Source organism: Halichoeres trimaculatus, unplaced genomic scaffold (genome assembly GCF_033239565.1).
Source record: "Halichoeres trimaculatus isolate MK-OKI-2021-1 unplaced genomic scaffold, fHalTri1.1 fHalTri1_scaffold_17, whole genome shotgun sequence".
NCBI classification, from domain to species: domain Eukaryota; kingdom Metazoa; phylum Chordata; class Actinopteri; order Labriformes; family Labridae; genus Halichoeres; species Halichoeres trimaculatus.
The window spans coordinates 13,591,179-13,616,800 of record NW_027437195.1 but is presented as its reverse complement, the minus strand read 5'-3'; the positions used below and the strand labels follow the sequence as shown (position 1 = coordinate 13,616,800).

The window sequence follows — 25,622 nt, the reverse complement described above, 5'->3', positions numbered from 1 at the left end:
ATTTCATTTCAAATCAAATCGGTGTTGAAGCAGAACACAGATTCTAGACAAGAGGGCTGAAATTATATTAAAACAGACAGTAAAACACTTCTGAAATTATTTTGTATTTAATTTAACTTTTGATCAAGGCAGCCAGGAGCTACAGGAGAATTTATTCATGATAGTTTAATTCCAGTATAACATCTTTGCTAACAAAAATTTGAGGCTTCACATTCCATTTTCAGGAAAGAAAACGAACCATTACTAGAAAAGATGCATCACACCAATGTCAAAACCTCTGATAGGTTACTTTAAGTGTTTATAATGCAGTAACTGAAATTCTTCAGTGAGCTTCATTCATTTTCCACCCAGTCTTCTTTTGCCCAGTCTGGCAGACTTGTGGAATATTCAAAATCAGGTCCTTTATAGCACAAAGCGTGAAGATACATGATGAGTTCCTTCTCTGTTGGGTCTGGTCTGACTAGCTTACATTCACTGCACAGGCTGTCTCTGGATTCTGGAGGAACAATGTGCGTCTCTTTGACTACCTCTGTCTGTTTTGTATTTGAATTTGTTTGCAGTGATTTGGGAGACGTGTTCTTAGATTTAAAGTCTGTGCAGCCCTGCTTCTGGTCAGTGTCTGTCTCCGTACAGTCAGTCTGTGTCTGAGGACCTCCTTCGCTCTTCTTGGGTTCAGAGGCTCCATCTGATTTATCTGTGTTTTCAGACGTCTTAATTTTCCCCACTTCTTGTTCAATTCCAATCCCATCGTCCGGAATATCCAAAAGGTGAAGACTCTCCTGAGAGCGATGCTCCTCCACTAGGGCCTGCAGCAGCTCTTCATTACTCTTCCCCACCAACCCCCCCTTGCCCCTTTGAGGTCCCCAGGCTGAAGACCCATAGATCGGATCATTGAGGATTGGGAAGCCCAGGTACTGGAGGTGGACCCTGATCTGGTGTGTGCGACCAGTCAGGGGTAAACATTGAACTACGCTGGATTTCCCGTTGTAGCTTAGCCTCTTGAAGACAGTTCTGCACTCCTTACCTTTGGGGTCAACCCGGCAGAGGCCGATTTTAAAGGACACAACCAGGATGGGCTCCTCGCAGACCAGTTCACCCTCTGGGAACTCCCCCTCCACTCGACACACATATTCCTTTTCAACCTGATAAAGAACACAAACAAAGGTCAGTCCTTGGAGGGTGATCAAGTAATTATAGCACAAGTTTATTTCTAACACCAGATTTTTGTTGTTGTAAAATCCAGTGTATTTTGTCATACCTCTCTGTCTCTCACTAGCTGATCAAGTTTCTTTGACATCTCCAGCGTTCTAGCAAACAGCAGCACCCCAGATGTGAGCCTGTCCAGCCTGTGGACTGTGTGGAGCTCAGAGATACCCAGTTCTTTTCCCAGGATGAAAATCACTGTGTTATGACGGAAACGGCCGCAAGGGTGGACTGGAATGGAGGCCGGTTTGTCAACCACAAGCACCTCACCGTTATCCACCAGAACCTTCAGGGGGGTACCAACCACAGGGGGCTCATGGCGGTGCACGGTGTTCCTCATGTGGTCGTTGTTCTGTGGATGATGAGGAAACATTACAACAAATAACAATGGATTTAATTTCTCAGGTTGGACAACAAGGATTAGATCTGGGAGCAATATCTCCTTAGCACCTAGAATACATCTAGTAAAATGCGTATTACAAAAACTAGACAGGCATTACTTGTAAGTGGCTGCCCATAAGCTTTGTTTTATTATACACTTATATCTAACAAAATCTACCCAGTTCTTTAGTCTAACAACTCCCAAAGATCACAAGAAGAGGATCCATTTCTCAGTTTAGCATTTATTCTGGTCACAGGTGAGGTTTACAGAGCTGGTCCCTGTTGCACTTTGGCATCATTTGAACGCACAATTAGTCACGTTAAGGCAACACTGACCCTGAGCACGACAGACAGGTCCTCCACCGGTGTCTCGTTGAGCCGGATGCGACCTTCCTTGCAGGCCTTGTGGTAGTACTCAATGGACTCCGCTCTGAATTCGCTCTTAAACACCTCATGAAGGCTCTTCCCAATCCACCGCCCTTTGCAGTATGTTTTAAAGTCAAAGTAGTACGGATGAACTTTACGCAGCCCACCTTCGAAGTAGTAAGAGGTCTCGCTGAAATGCTCCTGACTAAAGCTGACACCTGGGTTTCTCTTTTGCGGAGGTGGGATGTATCTCTCACCCGGACGGAGCTTTTTCCCACCCGCTCCTCTGCGCCTCTTTCCTCGCCCACTTGATTCGGGTCCGTCTGTCTCGTCGCTTTTGCGTTTGCCACTTTCTGTGGCGCCTTTTGCTGTATTTTTCTCCGTTAAAACCGGATTGTTTACCTCTGCAGGCGTGGTAGCGGCGGCTGCTGCTGCCTGCTCCATCATCATGCTACTCTGTCTTAAACGAAAATGACGATTCAGAGCACAGGAAACGCTGCGAAACCCCAAAACATGGCGTTTTACTTTACAAATGCTTTCCTCTGCTTGACCAAGATATACGGACAACAATTTGAACGTTTCCAAACCTCTGAACCACACACTCACGTGCATCACCCTGGTATTACCATCTAGCTGAAGGTCCTTCTACTGGCAGTGGGCGCATTATGATGACGTTGTTGTGTAGACCAATCTTCCGAACGTGGGGTTTTGTGTCAAATCTCCTTAGTTCTGTAACTTTTTCTCTGTATGCCAGTGTAGACCACGACTTCACCTGTGTCATACAGTCTGTGGTCATCACCGAAACTGTTTCATCACCAACCGCCCCCCTACTCTAAACTGACTATCCATATTTGTATTAATGTGGCCTTACGGTTAAAGTTCAGGGGTTTCTTTTTTAACCCGAGTGTCTAATCATCAACATCATTGTTACTTTGTTTCAACCTTTGATTGAGTTTAGTTTTAACTAATTTCTTCCAAATTTTCTGTTAATTTAATGATATAAATAATGTTATTGTAATCGATTTTATTTTATTCCTACCTCTATTTCTTTTCTTCTTGTTTTCTATTGTTCTTTTATTCAGTCATTGTATCTTATCATATTGAATTCATCACAATGATTTTTACTGTGAGTATTTTATAGGACTCTTATTATTTAATTACATTATCTATTGTCTCTTTTTTATTAAATGAAAAGTTGGGCTGCATATCTAAATGGATAAAGGGTGCTGCTGTATAAATACAGAGTTCAAGTTTGAGTCTGTAAAAAAAAGTCATATTGGAAATAGTTTGCACTGTATTCTTCAAAGTGATCACAAAAAAAGGTACCTTATAAAAGGTAAAATCAGAGTCAGCACTTATCCCTTTTTGCTAATTTGCTTTTGAGTACCCAAGCTTTATATTCCAGTTTGTTGTTTTTTTCTCTCTCCACTCCCTTTAAGTATGTACAGGATCCTGCTCATATATTGTTCAAAGTGCACTTTCTCAGAATAAGAAACATCCCCATGTAGTCAAAATAGGCTCTTTAATTTTTTTCAAACCATTAAAAAAACAATTTCTTACGAAGTATTTTTTTTTTTACCATTTAAAAGAGCTTGTATTCTTTGCTTGAGACCCACCGCTTATACTGATTTGAACACCACTACATTCATTAGAAGAAATAAAAAAGGATTGAATATCAATTAAGAAGATTTTATTTGTAAATCTTGCACACCCTTTTCCATTTTGGGAAATTTACAAAAAAAGTTAACTCGTTTTTGGCACAGTTTCTCATTTGCCCAACAGTATGGTACATTATTCTACATAGACAGTAAAACTAGCCAGTGAGGAGTACGCCCTAGCAAAATATATAAGTATACCACTTTGTTAATTTGCTAAATTTAATTAAAATTTCATGGCTTACACTTTGATTTTTTTAATGAAAGACTGTATCCATAACCAAACAAACCCTCCCCTTAGAAAAACACATACACAATTTAATGTTACATTCATCTGAGTTCACCGCAAGCATCCAGAAAAAAACGTACTTTAGCTTTACAAACTCTAATTGCATTTTCCCTTATTACTTAACTTCACCGACTTACCCATTAATAATTGAGGAGTCAATTATTTGTAAAATCTCATACATCTCATTCCATTTTAGCGCTATGGTTGACCCAAAGGGTTCTGGGTCAGCAGTCCAGCCGTGGTTACTTGTTCAGTCTCTTACTGTTTTAGCGCTCTTAGAAGGCAGTCTGTTGGGCAAACAGAGCGAGATCTCCCTTTTATGTTGCTAGGTGACAACCCATCAGGGCAGTTGGCCATTAAAACTGGAGCTCAGCGATTCCACGAAGAGGACTACGGGCCCCCAGAGACGCAACACCAACGCCACCTCCTGCAGGGGCAACCACACTGCAGTCAAAGCTCACCTCTGAGGAGACAAGGGAGGATGGCATTGGACATAATCATATTTATGGATGTGACTCATGACAGAATAAAAAACTCAGAAGATTGTTATGAATAACCCTAAAAAGGAATCTAAAATTCATCTGCAGCTTTTTGTCTACAGAAAGTGAGTTTCGTTCATTGTTTTGTTGAAAAAATATATCGTTGCTACCCAGGCCACTGACGCCTCTTGTCAGTAAGAGGTACATAAATCACTCCCATCAAAGCTTTCTTGAGGAAGGTCCCATCACTTTGTCGGTCATACTGTTCAAGCACCTGACTGCCACCGTCAGGGCCCACTGGGAGGACTAACCGGCCACCAGGCTTTAGCTGTTCCAGGAGCTTTCATAAAGACAGGACATAAATAGTGACTTCTTTTAAAGGAAGGAAAAGTGCTTGACTTCCTTATTCAAGAATAAAAGCTGTACACATCCTTACAGATTTAGGAACAGTAGCTGCAGCTGCACCAACATGAATTGCATCATATGGTGCCCCCTCAGGGTAGCCCAGCCTTCCATCTCCCACTGTGGAGAAATGTGAGAAGGATATATTTTTAGTGCCATATACCTTATACAGTTTGAATACAAAAATCAAAAGAGGAAGATGTGTTTTGACACACCAAGAAGTCTTATACGTCCAGAGGTGAGCAGTTCTGGGTCATCAGCTTGCACATTCTTTATTGACATTTGAACCAGTTCATCAATGTGTTCAATGCCAACCACTTTACCAGTGGGGCCAGTCTGCAAACAGAAGAAAATTGCAGAATTTTCACTCAGCCCTCAGACAATAATAATTTTGGGAAAAAAGGAAATGTTTGTAAGTTACCATCCTTGCAAAGCAAGCAGTGAGATATCCACTTCCTGAACCCACATCTAGTGCTGACGCTCCTTCAATTAGTTTGTCACTTAACAGCTCCAAAGCATGAGCATGCTGCGAGACCAGGAAACACTCAGCACATCATTTGTGAAAACAAGGGATTAAAAATTTGAACTTTCAAGCTTTTGTTACTCACCATGTGTGGTGCACTGATGGTTGCCCTGTAACCTATAAGTAAATGTCAACACAGAAACCTGTTAGCAAATTGATGGGCAATGCATGTGTACATGTCTTTAAGAAAAGTCTTTGATGAATACCTATTGACTGAGGAGAATCTGCATATGGGTAGTCTTTAGAGTAGATCCCTCTGTCTGTTGCCAGCATGGCATTAAAAACTTGGTCGCTGTGGATTACCCCATGATCTGGAGGAAAAAGGAGCTGCCACTAACATATTGTATGGTTTTTAACTTGAAAAATACGTTTAAATAAGGCACATATGATGCAAATTAATTCTGTATATTTTTTCATTCTTATCAAACTACATAAAATTAAAATGCACATTAGAGCTTTAATTTATTAATTCAGGACCCAGTTTATCACTTATAGCTTAGTTATTGTGAAGATCAATAAACCAAAAGAAGTTTGTTTAATCATTCTTCATAATACTCTAAAAATCTGCTGTGTATAGTTGACATTCTGACTCAAGCTCTTGTAAGACTCATAACTCAGGACCCTGTGTTCAGTCCATTACCCCTCAGCCGGCTGATGAGTTCAGGATGTGTTTTGCCACTGGACATCCACGCCATGGTGCGGGACAGCAGCACACCCATAGGGATTGCCACTACTGCCAGGCGCAGGACTGCTCGCATCTCCTACACTGGATCCCCCTGCAGTGACATGATATTCAGCGCTTGCAAGGCGTATATGACATACACGGACATCTGTGACACGCATTTAGTCGTCTTCTTGTGCTTTCTGGTATGCAGAAAAGATGACAGTTGCGGTGGCTCCAAACAGAGTGATCTGTTTATTTACATATCAAAGAAAGCTTGACAGGTTAGCCAACTGGCAGCTAGTGTCACAGTTTAGGGCTATGCTTAAACGTGACCATTGCATTTAAACAAACATTGTTTTACCGTTTCCAATTCAAATGAGAGTTCTTTATTTAACACTTTCATGCATTTAAACACGCACAGCGATAAAGGAGGGGTGCTCACCTGTGTAGTTCGTCACAATGTTCCGTCAAGCTGAGACAAACTTCCTGGCTGTCTTCTCGGCAGACTCCTTCCCTTGACCAATGAAATACTGAATGCTGAGGTGAAGTCCTATTCATCCAATCACGTCTCACTTTAATTTGATTGACGTCAAAGATAGCCAATCATATGTTTCATAATAAGGAAGTTGGGTCGTCATTCTCCATTGACTATGGATCATGAACACAGTTAGCTAACCAGGCTAATCTCTAATCTTTAAATTCGCACATTGATGGAATATCGGAAAACCGAATAAGAATTATCCGTGGGTAAGGCTTATTTGCAACTTGTGATATTGAAAATGAGCTTTGAAATGCATAAAAAAAATCATCATACAGCAAGTAAAGCAGCAATACAGCTGAAGAATGAAATGTTAAGCGTTGTGTCAGATTTTTCTACGTTGCTGGAAATCTGCGCAGTTAACTGTTTCTGTTTGGCTTACAAACATGGCAGTATTTATTATACTAATTGGTGCATGCTATAAGCAAGGTTTTGCCAAGGCTGTACTAATGTTGATGTTGACATCTGTCCTGCCTTAGTCACTGCATCAGAATGGTTGACGATTTCGAGAGTCAGGAGGTCCGGTCTAGCGGGGAGCTGTGGTCCGAAATCTGCTCAAATCTGCCCGACGGCCGAGCTGACAACAACTCGGAGTTCAACGACTCATTCCAGCCAGCAGCACCAGTGGGGGTGCAGACCAATGGACAATCTAACGGGACAAACACCAGCACTCCTGCTGCCAGATGGGAACCCATGGAGGATTCCGAGATGTACATAGCCAGTTTAGGTACAAACATCCCTCAGCCTCTTTGAGACTCATGGCACTTTAGCTCCATGACTTTTCTATCAAATCCTCCAAAAATATTTAGTAGATGTAAGAGCACGTAGCCATATTTACTGAAGTAGTTTTTTTTTTTTTTTCACAGAAGATGTACTTATTCTGAACAGATATATGTTGTTGAGAAAACAGTTTCCCTTAAGGAATTGTGTAGTAGAGGTGTTTAAACATAAAGTTCATGATGTCAGGCCTCAGAAATACTCAGTGGATAATGATCTTGGTGACAAGTACAAACGTTGCACTCAAAATAATTCAACACCCGTTACAAATAAATTTTATCTGTAAGATTTCAAAACGTTCAGCTGTTTGCAATTAATGAAAGAGAAGAGTTTAAATAGCTTGACAAAACCAATATTTGTGACTATTTTCTCTAATTTAACCAGGGAGGTAAGTGTTAAAAAATTCCTTTACATTTTGGGGAGACAGATGACTAGTGTTGTCCAACTGTGTTTACAACAGTAGTTTTTTAAGTGCCTGTCAATTAAACGGTTAATTAATTGAAAGAGATTCTTATTCCCCCCAAAATCTAACAAGGGCAATAATACAATAACACTACTACAACATTGTTTACCAGGAAAGAGTCCCTAACGTATGGGAAAAAAAGTGTTGTCTGTCATCAGGTTTTTTTCTTTTTTTTTCTGCAATCTTCTTAAAGTTCATGTTTGGAAATGTGAAAATTTAATTGAAGTTGTAAAATCAGAATTTTTGTCTTCATTTCTGGCAGAAAACCGCCTGAAAAAACTAAAAGGCCAGTCCAGTGATGTGACGTCCAGGGACATGTTGCGTTCCTTGTCTCAGGCTAAGAAGGAATGCTGGGACAGATTTCTACATGATGCAGAGACCTCAGAGCTCTTCCAGGGCAGTGACATGGATGAGAGGTGGGAGGAGTATTGCTATATGTCCTAATTTCTGTTGAAACAACAATACTTCAATCCACAATATTTGATTGTGCCATATGGGGAAGAAATAGCTTGAAATTGTCTCTTCCTTATCATACTTTTGTTGTTTATGAGTTTCCTCCTCCTTCCCAGTGCACTTGAACACTTCAAGAGATGGCTGATTCCTGAGAAGGTAGCCATCAGTGCAGAAGAGCTTGAATATCTCCTGCGACCGTCTCAGAACAAGGAAGCAGCTGATGTAAACCTAGCACAAAATGACGAGACAGAGGCTGAAAGACACAACCCAGAGGAGGATGACGCTCACAGCCCAGAGAAATGAGTGTGTTCAAAATGGAGACACAGACAGATGGACTCATTCTATGTTCAGTCAGTGGATCTGACTTGTTACTCCTCACACTCTTTGAGTGTCATTATGACATAGTGGTGTTTAGGCCCTTCGCTTTTGTTAACAGAAGTCAATGAAACCAATTACAGCCTGTCATCATCCTCTGTATCCCTGGCAACAGAGTGTTAAGTCACATGTGTCCCATCCTGTTGTACAACCCATCGACAGAACCAGACCATGAAAATCCATAACAAAGGAATTGGAAATTAGACCGTCTCTTAGAAGCAAAGTAATCACGTAGCATCTAATGACTTCCCCAGTGTCTGTGATGTGACTGACTCTTTATTCACAGCATTTAGATGAAGACTAACAAAGGACTACATGTGCTATATTTTTATTCATAAACTGATTACTTCATCACTGTGTTATCTACTTGTGTTTTTAAAAATGGTGACCTCTAGACTAAAAATATATCCCTGAAAGTGTTGTAACATATCTTTTGCCATGTTGATTTTACATACAAAGTTGTACCCATGTTTCAATAAAAAGAAATAGAATCCATCATGTGTGCTCCTACTATAAATCATCATACTGTCATGTAAAGCTTGACACTTTGAATGCAGTTCAAATTTGGCATGTCTTCTAGACACAGGACTTTCCCTTTTCTTTCACAATTGGGATGTCAACCAAGGGCAGGAGAAAAAAAAAACAATTTACATTAGTACTGGGGCTTTTTGGTTTACAATTTACTGTCACAGTTTGTTTGTTTTTTTCAAACTTGAGTGCTTCATTTTATCCTTTGTAAACTGGGTTTTAAAAAAGTTACCACTTTTGTCCAGCAGAGGGTGAAATGTTTTTCTTCTAAAACGCAAATTTGAGTTATAATTTACTCTCATGTCCTTATGCTGGTCCAAAAATCAATGAAGGCTACAGGATTCATTAAAGTTATACAGTAACTGCACAGTACAGTATACAGTATACAGTTTGATTGTTTTTGGACTTCACCAAGCAGTTGTGAGGATTTAATGCATTGTGGTAAATGTAGGATTTAACATTTTTCAAATCGTTTTCAGGACCTGTTCCATCGGCTTCAGTTATTTCCTGTACTCTGTTGCTCCGTCCTCTTCAACCTAACAGAGGTCAGTCAGAGTCAGAGCAGTTCATCAGCCAGTTTAACACCTACAGAGCTCACTGAGACGGATCACCACGGAGTGAGTCTTGTCCAACAATAGTGTACAGTTGTATACTCACAGACACCCAACTGCTCACAAGAGTTTCCCACATGGTGCACAGTCATTCAGCAAAAAATAAACCAGTGTGCCTTCATTAACATAAGCAGGTAGAGAAAAAAATGGGAAACATTCCTCAGCGTGATTGCTGCACAATTAATGCAAAACACTGATAGGATGTAATGCAGGCCTGTTGTATGATCATCAGTTTTAACTTTATCTGGCCAGCAAATTCACAGCTGATAGTAATCATGAAATCGTAAATCCTTTTGAAAAGTATTTGTTTGAATTATGGCAAATATGACTTTACATTTGATAAATATCCATTCTTCTTTTTTTCCCTGACATAAAACTTTTGGAACCCCATGATCCATCTCCAAAAACTCAAGATAATTAACCCCCTGGACTCAAAACTATTTTGGGACATTTTTTTAAGAGAAGGGTAAAATGTGCTGCAAATAATCATGGCTAGCAAACCTTCCCCTAGAGGAGACTTCTTATTGCCACTATTAAAATGAGTAAAGGTGATCTCATGAACTCCCATGGTCCCTGACATACTGTGAGCTTGAGGTAATAGGTTATACTGGCCCAACAGGTAATAGTATGTAAATGCAGGAAATTAAAATTGGATTGAGACTATTCCTTGATTAAAATGTAGAACAGTTTTATTAGAGAAATCAAACGGGTTCCCCAGGATACAAAGTTTCAGTAACCATCTGACCCTAAATTTCCTCACAGAGACAAAACATAGAAAAAGAAGCATTGATATACTTTGAATGATCTTCTTTCATTGAACAACCATAAAGGGGCTGTGAAGAGTTTGAAAGTGATCTTGAAAAAGATCATGCCTGATCGTAATCCACACTTTAAAATAAGATTATCAGCGCCAATATTGCTGGTTACAGGTTATTTTAAATTGCTACCTCTTAAAGGATTAATAAATTCCTATCTAATCTAATCTAAAAAAAAAAAATCTGAATTTCCTGAGGGAACCCTCCCAAAGGATTAATAAAGTTCCTATCTAGCTTCCAGGTAGGGTTGAGCAAAACCGGACTGATTTACTGCATGTCTAGGTCTCTATGACAACACCACGCCAGCTGATGAAGTTTAGTAGAGAGGAGAGATAAAAAACAGAGATCTGTGTTTTTCTCTACTAAAAACAATTTCTGTGATTAATTTTGTAGTGATGGTGGACACAGGAGCCTAACTGTCAGGCAGAAAAAGGACAGAAGAGCAGGAGAAAGCTAAATGAGAGTGATACAGCCCGAGCTAATTAGTCTTTAGCTCGGGCTGTATCACTCTATAACACAGGAGCTAATCTGTTTGTGATAATGTTCACTCCAGCCCACAGTCAGCAGTTAGTCTGCAGTGGTCTGTTCAAACTTATGAGTCTATCAATAAAATGAAGAGTAAGGTTACGTTAGCTCGGCTTGGTAGATGACTGGCAGGGCTTAGCTAACCAGGATTTACTAATGTTACATATTACAGACATGCTTTAGAGCACCGGGCTGCCAGCTGTGTTAAAAATAAACAGCTACTAAACTCCTTACAAACTGACAGTGTTAACTTGTTGTCACGTTATCCTACAGACACGTTAGAGTACCGGGCTGCTGATGTCGCTAACATAAAGCCGGCTGCTGCAACGTTGTCAAACCATAGTGCTATGTAACAGTACTGGTAAATACCTTACTGCGGCGTGTTGTATCTAGTAAAAAGTTGTCTTGAACAAAGAAAATTTGTTTTGACCCAATCACCATTTAAATTCCAAAACAAACTGGCCTCGATAAAGGTAATTTACGACATAGCGTGAAGACTCCAGGCCACAGGGTGGCGGGATCCTCCATATAGCATCCGTAATCAACTGCAACACTTAATAGTCCATCCATTTTTTTTCTAGAAGATTTCTTGAATTTCCATATTAAGTGGGAAACTGAGCACTGATCATTGTCACTTAAAGGGAGGAGCTATAGACACAATCAATACCCTGCAGACACAGGGGGGCACAGAAGACCTTACCTGGTGTATTGGAGAGAACAAACAAACACCCAGTGACCCCAGATGCACTCAGCTGGGCATGCTTTGATCCACTTGTTTTACTGAAGTGGATGGACACACGTGAGTTTGCTGTTCTCTGCATCCTGGATTCAATTCAATGAACTCTGAGGAGATTCTGTGTCCATACTGAGACCCCAAGAGTGTGGCAGATGGTGTTAACCCTGTGTGAATTTGACACAACAAACACTTCTCTTATTTACAAGGAAGTCAGAGGGGAAAGAAAAACACATGTAGACCCATGTGACTATTTCAAGATAGTTCACATGCTGCTGTATGTGATTTTTCTGTCCCCAGGGGTCCAAGAAAAAGGGTCCAAGGGAGGCTGTGTGCTGCTTGTTGTGTGGTACAGTCGAAAAAGAGGTATGGCTCGTAGTTGAAATACAAGGAAATTTTAAATCTCTGTATCACTCCTTCAGTCACATTATCACAATCACAATATTATTTGATTAGTTTAAATTCCACAAAAACAAGTAATAAAATTCCTTTTTCAAGTTTTTCTTGCATATGATCTGCATTCTTTCTGGTGGCCAGACAGAAAAATTACCACTCTTCCCACTTACTCTATAATCTCAAACACTAATTTCCTATGGTCTCATAGTTTTCATCAGACATGTTACCTGTACACCCTAAACACTGCTCTGTTGAGGAAAAACCCTTCAAGAAAATTTCTTGCAGCCCTTGTTCACATTACATACCTGTTTGCCTTTAGAGACAGAAGTCCAGTCTTATTTAGAGGGACAGTTACAATCAGCACATGTAGCCTTTAACATCTCTCATAGCTACTGAAAGGCAACACTACGCTGAAACATGACCCAAAACAAGGATGTTATTGAAGTTTTCTCTGGAATATCAGCTGCTGCAACTAGAATCTGTCTGTAGCTCAGGACAGCACTACAGCTACTCAGAGTTGTGCTGTCCTGAGATCCACTTGATTTGGTTACCAAGTGAACTTACACTTGGTAACCAGATGCAACAATGTTTTCACAGATTGCCTCCTATATTAAAAGCAGATAGAATTTGGGTCACACTAAATTGGTGAAATAGGTATACTTCAAACACATATCTGTCAAGCATATATTTTTTTGCCACATCAGTCGTTTCTCATAAACAAATGTCAACTGTCAACAAATGTGGGCCCTTGAAACATGTTCAATGGGATCAACGTGGAGGAGAAGCGATGACAGAAAATGTAACTTTTGTCCATCGAGGCAGAATGTTGACTTCACATCTCACATTGGGAGGAGCAAGATGATTGCAATGACTTTAACCACCACAGTGGTTTTTATGCTATAGTCCAATGTTTTCATCCATTCATTATCTTGACCATTTTTACCTTTTTGAAAGGCTGGAGCCTATCCCAGCTAACACTAGCCACGGTTAAATGAGTTTTTCGTCTTTCCGGATGGAATCTTTCCGAAATGACTTTTCCAAAAACAATAGTATGCATGGAAAGTAATATTCCAATCTCTGGTCTACATGCGCCGCTGTAATCAAACAGAATAGTCAATGGGGCATGCGCAGAAAAACGTAAACATCACAAGATTTATCAAAGCTGGAGGACGACAGTTTGTTTATCACGGTGTTGCAATACTCTGTATTGTGAGTTTGTTGTCCGTCCAGTCTTTCAATTATGTTCATTTCTTTCAAAGTTTGGATCAAATACAAACTTTCCACAGCAGTCCAGTGCTGATGGCTCGCCGCCATTTTAAAGTTGAGGAACATCTCTAGTTGCGTCTTACATCATATCTGAGCATGCGCTGAAGAACGCACCCTGACAACTATCGGTTTGAGTGGATACATGATACCTCAACCGGTTTAGGGAAAGGAATATTCCACTCCTGTGAAACCGATTAAATGTCCATTCGGATTGGCACTTTTCTTTCAGAATGAGGTGTATACAAAGGTTAAATTCTTTCCGTTTGAGCAAATAAACCGAATGCAAGCTGAATATTTGGGTCCATGTATACGTGGCTATTGGGTGAAAGTTGGGGTACACAGGTCACCAGCCTATCACAGGGTTACACAGACAGACAATCAGTCACGCACACTCACACTTACAGGCAATTTATAGTGGCCAATCAACCTGTTTCATGTTTCTGAGCATGTTTTTTGGCTGTAGTAGGAAGCTGGATTACCCAGACAGAACCCACACATGCACAGGGAAATACACTGCCCAGCCAAAGTAATAGTCGCCGGTGTGCAAAGCCTTCTCCAGCACATCCCACAGATTCTCAGTGGGGTTAAGGTCTGGACTCTGTGGGGGCAAATCCATGTGTGAAAATGATGTCTCATGCTCCCTGAACCACTCTTTCACAACTTCAGCCTGACATTGTCATCTTAGAATATGGCCGTGCCATCAGTGAGTAAAACCTCTATTGATAGACTAACCTGGTCATTCAGTATATTCAGGTAGTCAGCTGAACTCATTCTTTGAGCACAGACTGTTGCTGAACCTATACCTGACCAACTGCAGCAACCCCCAGTTCATAGCACGTTTTGCTTATCATGCAACAACTGAAAGTGTTTTATCTGCACTCTCCTCTTTTAATTCAATTAATCATTTTTGATGTTTTATGGTATGATTTTATGCAATGATTTTATTTTGCCTATTGTGATTTTATTTTATTTAAGTTGTAAAGCACTTTGAATTGCCTTGTGTCTCAATTGTGCTCTACAAATAAACTTGCCTTACCTTGCCACTGCCCCCACAGGCTTGGACAGTAGGCACCAGGCATGATGGGTGATCACTTCATCTGCCTCTCTTTTTACCCTGATGGACTATCACTTTGGGACAGGGTAAATCTGGACTCATCAGACCACATGACCTCCTTCCATTGCTACAGAGTCCAATCTTTATGCTCCCTAGCAAACTGAAGACTTTTTTTTCAGCTAGCCTCACTAATTGCTGACTGAAAGCGATCAGACTCTACCATCATCAATGAAGATCTTGTTAAAAAATTAATGCAACACTAATGGAAATAAATCTTGTGACATAGCAGAAGCTTATCCAAACAATACCATAGGCAGTTTAACACAATATTAGAGTGTGTGACCTTTTTTTTTGGTGGCAACATTTTTTTTGGCCAGGTAGTGTATTATAAATTACACACAGAAAGACATCTAAATTTCGTACATCAGGTCTTTTCATTAAATCCAAATTAGTAACATGTAAATTTGATGAACAACCAGTAAAATGAACTGACAAACCTTTAATATTGTCTTGCTCATCTAGGTCATGGTTTTTCATTATTTTCACAATCAGCCCCCTGTCCCTTCAAGTAGTCAGATACTAATGAGTGTGAATGTCCTAAAATACCCTTTCCAGCGTCTCACTCAATGAAACACACTGCCCACTGGCTGCATGGTACCTCTGACATCAGTTCTCTCACACATCTTAAATGAGTTCGTGTGTTTTATGAATTTTTAAGATGTGGAGAGGAAGTGCATGTTTCCTCCCCTAATTGTGCAATTTTGCCTCTGTTCCTTCATTGTTGCCTCTGGGTGGGTTTTTCTAGAAAAGGGCCTGATTGCCTGGAGCCACACAGCTGGAAATGTGAAAATCTGAACGTGATTCATGAAACAGCTGGGCATGGACGTTTCAAAATTATTGGATGTTGGTTTCTTTGGTTGTCATTTGATATAGTTGAGGTAAGCTTTTCTAGCTAGGATAAAATGTGTGTAATAGGATTCATTGTGATTGACATGAGTGTTTTTACGAGATGAATGATGTTACAAAGTGTGTCAGTATTGCTATAAACTGACAATAAAAGCACAGACACATTAAAACCCCAAGAGGGGAATAAAAGCTGTTGCATGGCAGAAAGACAACACTATAAAACTGTTAGAGGTTATCATAAATCACAAACTTATGAGCAGAGAGACACAACAGAGCCCAGTTGGACTATCATAGCAGCTTATAATGACTGTTAACGGAGGGTGTTAATGAGACGGATGTCTGTTTTTGCTGTATGTGACTCATAAACAAGAACACATACTGTTTGACTCCGTGTGTGTGTGTGCTGAGAGAGACAGAAGGGGGAGGGAGAAAGGAGGAGCACACTTGTCAGAATCAGAGCAGGCTGCAGTGTTGAGGTGAAGTTGCACACACTGGGACTGAGGATACACACAGGTGCTGGACCCTATAAGAGGATGATGTTTGACTGACGACTTAAAGAGGTATTATTTCTGCAAATTTGACTTTTTAAATTTATGCTCCTCAATAGTTGTGGCATTTTCATGTGATTGTTTCTTGATTCAAAGATTTTGAAATGTTGAATAAGGTTAATGTTCAGCAAGGATGGCATCTTGAGGAGCATTCTGTGCAAGCAGCTGTATGAGCGTCGTGTGCAGATCAACGCATAACAAATAGTTTCAGATTAATACTGCAAACAGCCAATAATGCATGAAAAGAGGAGTACTTATTTGTTTTATTTCTGGTCATCTGTATTTGACACAATTCAAACTCTTGTCTTTAGTGTTCGTCTACAGGAAGCAGTTATGAATATGAAGATCAAGGTTTTGACATGTCTCACAGAAGTGTTGAATTCATGCTGCAAATGCTTTACATCAGGCAGGGGCAGCTGAGACGAGTACCTCAGTGTTTTTCAGATTTGTGGCTTTATATTTAATTCATCTGGCTTGGAGAGGAAGCAAAAAGACCCCAAAATATACCACTCTGTCTGAGTTATTTTGATCTGATGAAGGCTATTATTTGTGTCATTTTAACACTGTCTTGTAATTTGAATATAATCATTCAGACTGATTTGGTTTCTGTCACAGAGTCAAGTGTGTGAGGAGTAGAAGTTTTCTCCAAGCTACTTAGCAAAACCTAGAATAGAAAAACATTCATGTCACATTTATTCTGTCATATTACACCTAATTTTATGGTGTCAGTATGTCTTTTCGTTAAGCATTACCTGGACCAAGAATGTCAACATAGATTACACAAGCATGTATCAGTACATGCTCAGGGTGACAGTCTCTGACAACCAGACTCTAAAAATGTTTCTCCAGCTGTAGACGGAAATCCAAAAAGATGCCACAAAAAGTGATGAATGATTGCTGTGTTGTGATGAGAAACTTCAATACAGCAAAGAATGAAAAGACAAGGAAAGATAGATGAAGAAACTTCTGCATGAGCGAGTGCAGATTTCCTGTTTCACTTTTCATTTTAAACTGTGTGATGTGATGTACTGTGTGTTGTAGGGTGTAATCTCTGTGTGGATGGGAGGACAGAGTGGAAAGGACACAAATCAAAATGAATGGATACAGGCTTCTGTCCAAAGGGACCTTGAAACTTTTAACCTTTAATCAAAGCCATCAGGGTTACAGGAGGGTTTCTAATTAGCCTGGTCAGCTGTGACTCATCTCTTCAATGTCACAGTAATTCAGGCATTAAATTTTAAGTGGTAAATTGTAGAACTATTAGTCAGAAATGAAAGAGTTTAATCAGTTGATCTGATGTGGAAATGTTGATGTAAATGAGCTCATAATGATTTGGTTTTCATTCTGGCCTCTGCAGCAATGGACAGCTGGGAGAAGACATCAAACCAATCCAGGGTCAACTTTTCTTCATCCACATCCCTGTCTAACTCTTCATCCCCCTGTGGAAACTCCTCGCACCTCCTCTTCCCCACCTCCCCATTCTCTGCACCATCCTTCACCGGCCTGGAGCTCCTGTACGACCTGAAGCTTGTCTTTCTCCCTCTCTACTCGGCTGTGGTTCTGGTTGCCTGCTCCGGAAACCTCCTGCTGCTCTTCCTCATTTGGCACAACAAGAAAAGACACAGCACCACCAACTTCCTCATCAGCAACCTGGCTCTTGTTGACCTGATCATGTGCGTCTTCTGCGTCCCTTTAACTGCATCCTACGCCTTTGATCAGCATGGATGGGTGTTTGGAGGGCACATGTGTCATTTTGTCACAGTCATGCAGTCTGCAGCGGTTTACGCAGCTGTCTTGTCCCTCATGGCCATTGCAGTGGACAGATACGTGGTTGTAGCCTACCCAATACGCAAAAGAGCAGGGTGCAACTTCTGCTGGGGTCTGGTGCTCATGATCTGGCTTTTCTCTCTGGCTCTGTCCACCCCCACAGCACTTCACACCGTGTACCTGGACCTGCAGGCTGCAGGGCTGCAGATGGCTGTGTGTGAAGAGTTCTGGGACGGCGAGGAGCGAGGACGTCTCATCTATTCCTGTTTTATCCTTTTTTTCTCCTATTTTGTTCCACTGGCTGCTGTCTCCATATCCTACTGTGCCATATCCTATCACCTAAAAAGGAGGACCACGTCAGGCCTGACAGCATGTCCAGAGATGAGATCAGCGAGGGCCATGTGGAGCAGGCGGAGGAGGAAGACTTTCTTTTTGTTGCTGGTGTCAGTGCTCTGTTTTGCTTTCTCTTGGCTACCCTTACAGGTACATATGAACAGACACAGCATGTCCCTCTGAAAGACAGTAATAACCTGCTGAATATAAAATCTAAATATACTACACCCAATTCAAGAGCTTGTTACAAAACACACAAAAATAGAAAAATGAAAACTGGAGAAAAACTAGCTCTACCTCGCATTTATTTCTCTATATCATAGCATCGTGAGAAAAGACATTTTGCTGGTTAAAACTTTTATATACTTTGCATGTGTTTACACCAAGCAGAAGTTACTTTCACCAATTGATAGACATTCTTACGGAGCTCTTTCAGAATAAAAGCCAAGTTTAATCAATGAACAAAAGCTTTGTTTTAAAATCTTTCAATGACATGCAAAATGAATAAATAAATAAATAAATAAATAAAAGTAAGTGAATTGTGAAAATCTTCATTTAACTGGGCATCCAATTAGCTTAGCTTAGCTTAGCATAAAGATTGGAAATAAAGAGAAGAGAAGACTCATCCACTTATTTTATTTTTTCATTAAATCTGATGCCTAAAATTTTTTGGGAGCTTTACGAGAATTATGTATCAGACTACTCGCAAACTAGTGCAACGGCCTTAAAGTGATACTCCGGGATGGAACAAGTTGAGTCCTATCACAAGGTTTAGGGCAGAAATTACCCCTACAGCAGTGTTTTAGTGCAGCAGAAGCCCAGGGCGCTCGCACCAAACACCCCCTCCCTGCTCCTCTGCCAGTTTCCTCTGCACTCAGACGGGGACATTTTTTACTTGACCAAAAACACAAATAAACGGACTCCTACCGAAAAAATCTGATATTGGTCTGCATTCACGCTTTATTTAGAGAATTTTCTCTTTCACACAAAAACACCGCTAAATAAGGCTCTAGTTCTCATCGTGTCTCTACGTCCTGGCAGACTACCTGCGTTTGTTTATATCTGGCACGCCACGCGCGGACTGATACACTAAGCGGCGAGCGTCTCATAGCCAGCTGTGGCTCTGCAGCGGAGGTAGCGCCGTTTTACGACACGATGAGAACTATAGCCTTATTTAGCTGTGTTTTTGTGTGAAAGTAACGTGCTGAAAATTCTCTAAATAAAGCATGAATGCAGACCAATATCAGATTTTTTCGGTGGGAGTCCGTTTATTTGTGTTTTTGGTCAAGTAAAAAATGGCCCCGTCTGAGTGCAGAGGAAACTGGCAGAGGAGAAGGGAGGGGGTGTTTGGTGCGAGCGCCCTGGGCTTCAGCTGCACAAAAACACTGCTGTAGGGGTAATTTCTGCCCTAAACCTTGTGATAGGACCCAACTTGTTCCATCCCGGAGTATCACTTTAAGGAATCTTAAGACATAAAACATTTTTATCAGTGTGAATTTTGTAAACAGTTTAGCTGTTTTTCTTGCGTCCAGTCTGCTCATCAGAGATGGTTTCTGTATCTAGGATCTCTCTATGTTCCTTATTGTGAGAGGAGTTTCAATGCTCCTTGAAGTAAAATCAAACTACTTTCTCTCTATGAAAGCTTCGTCTAATGTGTTTCTACTCTACAGGTGGTGAATCTGATCCGTGACCTGGACACCGACTTCTCCATCTTAGGGAAGAACTACGTGAACATCGTCCAGGTTTCAAGTCACCTGTTCGCCATGAGCTCTGCCTGCTACAACCCTTTCATTTACGCCTCACTGCACGACAAGTGCTTGTCCTGCTTTTGTGATCACTTCCTGTCTCGGAAGAGGAGCAAAGGGAAGGACAGGGGTCAAGGGTCAAGCATTCTGATGATGTCACACCGAGTGCAGCGCCGACACACCTCCACTGTTGTGGCAGATTTACCAGGTACTGCCGTGAATAACTTAGGTTCTCAAGATAACTACGCTTAAAGAGGTTTTTTTAGGTTGACTGGATAAAAATCTCTGTTTCAGATATGTCCCACAGTAAATTCTTTACTTTAGGCCTAAAAGAATCGTATTCACCTTTTTGCTAAAGACAAACTGAATGAAAAGCAAATTCATGTCACAGATTCACAAACACTATGATTCAGATGCCTGGTTTTTCTACAACAGGCATTGTCAACAACTGCTCATGGCCACCAACACCCAGCCATTCATTCATTATCTTTCATCACTTATCCCATTCAGGGCCACTCATTCTGCAGCCTATCCTGGCTGTCACTGGGTGAAAGACTCAAAACTACAAAAACAAGATTGAAAAAGTGACTTCAATGTGTGTCTGCGTTACTTTCGTGACAAATAGTGTTTGTGTACAGAAAAATATATTTAACTCCAACATGAAAAATTAGAAAATACATCACATTTTGATCTATTTTGGTAAAAAGTCAGTGAGAAATTTTATAGCTCAACATGCCATTTCTGTATTTCCATAATAATGTGAGCTTTAATACAGTATAAATGCGTGTCAGTAGTTGTAACAGTTTTCTCTCATGACCTGATAATGCATAAGTCCTTGCTGTACGCTTTCCAGATAGTTCTTGAGGGTAACTGTGTCTGTATTACATCCTATGTGTAATTCCACTCTGCTTCAGTCGAACATTACCCAGTAAATAGGTCAGTTATTCAGTGATAAATACAGAGTATGAATTGTTTCTGTGGTGATGAGTGAATAATGTATTTTAATGTCACTCACTGAATGCTTTTCACACTTACTGCTTTGACATTTAACGAGCTTGTGAAAGTGGCAGGGTGTTTAAATTTTGACATTCAATGGTGAGACAGAGTGTAAAGACTCATTTGTGCCGTGGTGTGATGTTGTAAATATGAAAGAAAGAAAGACTAACCAGAAGGAAAATGTGATGAATGGAAGCGTATCCTTCATATTTTAGAGTGATCATGCTCTAAGTTTCTGAGTGGTGGATTCATTTAATAAATAAGAGACTTTCAACCTGAATGTACCTGTTAAATTTGAAAAAAATGTGCTTACTGCATGCCCTATTTTTTTTTGGAGAAATTTGTCTCTGCCTTCTTCCTTTAAAATGTACGCTGTTATCTTAATTGTACCTCCTACTGGTTAGAAGTGAGTTATTGTGGGACCAGCAGCTTTGTTTCTGTTTTAACGACTTTAACACTGAATGAGGCCTCGAGATCAAGCTGTTCAGAGAGTCTCCCTGGTTTTATTCATGAGGCTCAGTTTTGGGATCCAAGTTAATTTTATATGTAATATATTTTTTCAGTAACTGATACATTACAATATGTCGTGTTGCAAATGAAACTATTCTGTTTTGTTCTGGTGGTAACCTAGGGGTGGGTACCGAATTAGGTACTTTTATTGGTACCAACTGAATTCTGTCAAAAGTACCAGGTATCGATTCATGTAAAACCAAAAGGTACCATGTTTAGGTACCTGAATGCATCCTTGTGACTGTGTGGGAGTAGAAGAGTGGGTGATTTTCCATGCTGGACATGAACACAGCATTGCAAGGTTATATGTTGAAGAATAAATTTGTTAAATTGAATTTTTTTTTTATATTTCATTATTAAACAAATTGATATTTTTTACCACATAAACACAAAAAGTACCGAAACTTGGTACCATTGAGTACCAGTACCGATTGCCAGGTAACGGGCATCGGTACCATATTGTTTCAAATGTGAAAGGTACCCATCCCTATGTTAACCTAAAGGAATTGATGCAAATAGAAGAAATGGAATTGATGAAGTTAAACAATTAAGCTCTGACTTTATGAAAGTAAACAAAATTGATGTAAATTTATGATGATGGTAAAAGGGTTAATGCTGAGGCAAGACTGAATTTGAACAACGTTGAAATCAAAGGGATTTATGAAACTAAGTTTTTGGGAGTAATGATAGATGATGACCTTTGAACATGTAAACTGGAAATTAAACCAGTCTATTTCTATTCTTTACAAAACAACTAATAACTCAATTAAAATATGTTGAACTGAGTAAAACCTGACTGAGTCATTTTTGCAGCTTGAAATAATTTTCTAATTTTTGTGTTAAAATCTTCATGCTCCAATTACATAAAACATACAAAAAAGTTTTTCTCCTATTTTTACTTTACTTTTTACTTTTACTTTTTATGATTTTTTTCTTGGATGAAACACTGAAGGGTTAAATATAAACAGACTTTATACCCCTTGCATATAAAAAATGAAAGTTAAAGGGTTAAGGAGAGGAAGTTAAAGGGTTAATCCCATGATGGTACACAGGAGGCAAAAATAAGCCACTGAGTTTCAGCCTACTCCTTTCGAAGTTTTCTGTCTGATAAATTATTGTTATGTAAAATATGATTTTATTTCTGTTCTTGAAGTGGAATAAAGCATTCATTAATTCATTCATTCTTTCTTTCATTTTCCAAACTTGACTCTAAGTCTGCCTCCTCTGTCATTAGTAGCCACTGTAAAACTGCTACTTCTACCTCAGTACAAGCTGTAGATCATTTCATCTTTTCAAGCGCTTCATATGACCACAATCAGGAAAAAAATCAATACAACATTATGTATTTATGTGTGTCAGACAGCCAAAGCCATTAGTCAGACGTTACTCCTAGCCTGTCATTGCCTGCCTTCGGTCCATTTCTTTAGAATTTATTACAAAACGCAGCTCATTCAACTCTGAAGTTCTTCAATGCACGAAGCACGATCAAAATGACACTTTTTTTCACCCTGTGTTTTTCTTTAACCATGTGATGTGTGAAGTGTAATTTTTCTTAGTAGATCATTATTTTAGAGTCATTTTCACAGATTAATAGGGGTAAGAATAGTCCTTTTTTGTCTTGGATGTAGCTGATTTATATAGTGAGGAAAAGGGGGTGGATAAGCTGCAGCACAAAACAGCAGAAGGTGATAAGGGGAGACAGACTTGTTGAGATTGTATAATGTCCTAGAGACACAGCTTTTGTCACCTCTGCTAATGGGGGCATGAAATGATCTACACGCAATCTATTGTACGCAAATCTCACATCGACTTAAGTAGTTTGCTATCCTCGCCTTTGATTAATTTTTGAATAACCTTTGTGAAAATGCAAATGGAGACAGGCTTGACAGAGTCCTCATTTGCAAATGTTAGTGCTGTTGATAAAGTAAGTACCAGCGGCTCCTCACTTATAGAGATCCTCTCTTAGTCAAAGGATGCTAGAATTTAATGGATGTACAATGTTCTGAATTCAACCACAGCAAAAACAACTTGAGCTTAAAACAATGAAAAGCTTTTTCTACACGATTATGTTGCCCTGATGTCAGCTCTTATTGTGCTGAGGAACAAAAAAATAGCAGCTAGAAGGAAAAAAACAAAGAAAATTCAGGATTAACCTTGCAGTGCACAGGAGGATAAAACTATTTGCTGCCTGTCTCATGCTGCTGTACAGAACATGCTTTCTAATGTTTTCTACTGAGACCTCAATGCTTGAAGAGAAAATGCTTTTGCGTCAGGACCCATCAAAGATTTTTCAAGAGACACAAGTGAGAGTTTTGCTTGGGCAGAAAAAAATCCTAAAAAACTAACAGCCCTTCTCTCCTGGGAGAGGACATTACACCAACCAAAAGAGCAGCCGAAATAAACATAGAAAGCATGACGCTTTGGGTGTTACATAAATACATGTTTGCTCAGATATTTCTGTCAACAAAATGAGCAGACTTTTCTGTCCTTCGAAAAAAAGCTGCACCAAATTGCTACAATCATCAGGAGTCTTCTAGTGGGCACAGCCATTGTGTGTGAGAGGCAGCCAGCACATTGCTAACTTGTACAGCCACTCACTGTGACGAAAACATTGAGGAAGAGTGTCAAATTGGACTGAGTCAGTCAGCTGGTGCGAAGCCGTGAAGGAGTGTAATTCAAACACCTGAGGACATTTGCTGAAATACATGACCCAGCACAACACTTGTGGCCGGCTTACACGACATGAGGAAATTATGTTTCAGGTCTGTCTCCTTCACCTCAGACATGGAGGACACGAGGAGAAATATTCTTCCTGTGTAGGAATAAGAACAGAGATGCAGTTCTTTCTTCCTCATATTTTATGTTTTTCGAGAAAGCTTCTCTCAAAGTGTCATCCATGTTTTCCTCAGCCTTCACAAAGTTTCTTAAAGTACTTTGCGTCACTTTTTATTTTTTTAAATCTGTATTATATTTTACAGAAACTGAGGACAGCCCTGGATTTATCTTTTTTTATGCACTGTTACCTCGCGATAACAACTTTTTTCCTTATCTATATAACAAAGATTGTTTTCTCATGATATTGAATTATTTTTTCACGTTATCTTGAGTTAACAAAGATGATTTTCTTGTTGAAATGAATTAAAAAATTCTGTTTGTCTTGATTTCAACCTAAAAGAGCTGCCACAAACGGCTTCCAGCCACTGGTTGTCACTGTAGCCTACCGGTAAGCCAAACTTCACGCTAGTTTGTTTACTTGACTGGGTTTGTTTAAGGGTTATCTGTTAGCAAATGAGAGGCTGACAAACTCTTAGCCCTTAGCTAAGCTAAGATAATGTACGGCTAATGTAACTTTGCAATGTGATGTGAAACGTAATAAAACTTTTGTTAATTCACTTAATAGTGCTTTGATATGTGCCGTGCTCATATTAGTTTGTGGCACCGCATCACAACGGTCAACTTAAAATGTAGCTATTGAATAATCAGAAGAACTAAAACAACCCTTCTGAATAAGAGCCAGCAGTCAAGAAGTCAGCAACTTTATTACAGCTGCTAACCATGACTATGTACACCCTCACTCAGAAAAATTAACAAGCAAGGAAACCCAGCTATGACCAGTGTATGAATAATTTGAATAGAAACTTTTCTTAAATCATAGTAAGAGGCTTTATGATCTATAATGTACCTGTTATCAAACTGGCTGAGCTGGTGGCTCACTTGGGGTCCAGCTTGTGTCATTTTGGTTGTAGCAGAAAACCAACTGGTAATGTTCAGACTGGGCACTAGTTAAAGGTTTGTTAGCAGGTTCATGCTGGTGTGTAGGCTAGAACACCACTTCAGGCCACAAAACAGAGTATGGGTAATAAAGGCTCAGAGAGGCTGATGTGCTTAATGTTTTTGTTCCTTTCCTTTTCAGCCACCTACATTTACGATACCTTAGCTTAGCTGAAGCAGCCGGATAGATAGGAGTTAGTTAGCCTCTCATCTGCTAATTGGTAGCCCCAAAATAAACCCTGTCAAGTAAACAAACTCACGCAAAGTGTTTCCTACCGATCGGCTACAGCGACAACCAGTGGCTGGAAGCTGTTTATGAAATCAAGATGAATACAGTATTAATGAATTTGTTATCACGAAAAAATTATCTTTGTTATATTGAGATAACATGTAAAAGTAATTTGTTATCATGAGATAATAATTTGTTATCACGACATTAAAGTGCATTTAATAAAGAAAAATCCATGGCCGTTCTCGGCTTCCGTAATATCTGGACCATCAGTGATGCTAACTGGACATCCACAGCATGAATATTACTTTGAGCTCTTTT

At 39.8% G+C, this 25,622-nt stretch overlaps 4 protein-coding genes across 5 annotated transcripts; 2 read left to right on the top strand and 2 right to left on the bottom strand.

Annotated features, from left to right (window-relative positions):
• Positions 1-8: 8 nt before the first annotated feature.
• On the bottom strand, positions 9-2,779 carry rpusd2 (RNA pseudouridine synthase domain containing 2). The gene is made up of 3 exons (XM_074691783.1): positions 1,921-2,779; positions 1,259-1,555; positions 9-1,142 (listed from the first exon to the last, which is right to left on the bottom strand). The coding sequence occupies exons 1-3, from the start codon at positions 2,560-2,562 to the stop codon at positions 333-335; spliced, it is 1,749 nt and encodes a 582-aa protein (XP_074547884.1). The 5' UTR covers positions 2,563-2,779; the 3' UTR covers positions 9-332.
• An 853-nt stretch (positions 2,780-3,632) lies between these two features.
• On the bottom strand, positions 3,633-6,506 carry pcmtl (l-isoaspartyl protein carboxyl methyltransferase, like). 2 transcript variants are annotated; one of them, XM_074692740.1, is made up of 9 exons: positions 6,405-6,506; positions 5,939-6,074; positions 5,505-5,609; positions 5,384-5,415; positions 5,197-5,301; positions 4,991-5,111; positions 4,810-4,895; positions 4,544-4,713; positions 3,633-4,357 (listed from the first exon to the last, which is right to left on the bottom strand). In XM_074692740.1, exons 2-9 carry the CDS (start codon positions 6,054-6,056, stop codon positions 4,345-4,347), a joined length of 750 nt encoding a protein of 249 aa, XP_074548841.1. In that variant the 5' UTR covers positions 6,057-6,074; positions 6,405-6,506; the 3' UTR covers positions 3,633-4,344. The 2 variants fall into 2 exon arrangements, with proteins under 2 accessions (XP_074548841.1, XP_074548840.1); XM_074692739.1 differs by having other exon boundaries at positions 3,633-4,321.
• Positions 6,507-6,568: 62 nt separating this feature from the next.
• On the top strand, positions 6,569-9,063 carry ccdc32 (coiled-coil domain containing 32). Its single transcript, XM_074692741.1, has 4 exons — positions 6,569-6,709; positions 6,980-7,227; positions 8,003-8,156; positions 8,310-9,063. Exons 2-4 carry the CDS (start codon positions 6,993-6,995, stop codon positions 8,494-8,496), a joined length of 576 nt encoding a protein of 191 aa, XP_074548842.1. The 5' UTR covers positions 6,569-6,709; positions 6,980-6,992; the 3' UTR covers positions 8,497-9,063.
• A 6,794-nt stretch (positions 9,064-15,857) lies between these two features.
• Positions 15,858-21,991, top strand: prlh2r (prolactin releasing hormone 2 receptor). Its single transcript, XM_074692343.1, has 3 exons — positions 15,858-15,962; positions 17,308-18,200; positions 19,721-21,991. Exons 2-3 carry the CDS (start codon positions 17,310-17,312, stop codon positions 20,045-20,047), a joined length of 1,218 nt encoding a protein of 405 aa, XP_074548444.1. The 5' UTR covers positions 15,858-15,962; positions 17,308-17,309; the 3' UTR covers positions 20,048-21,991.
• The last annotated feature ends 3,631 nt before the right edge of the window (positions 21,992-25,622 follow it).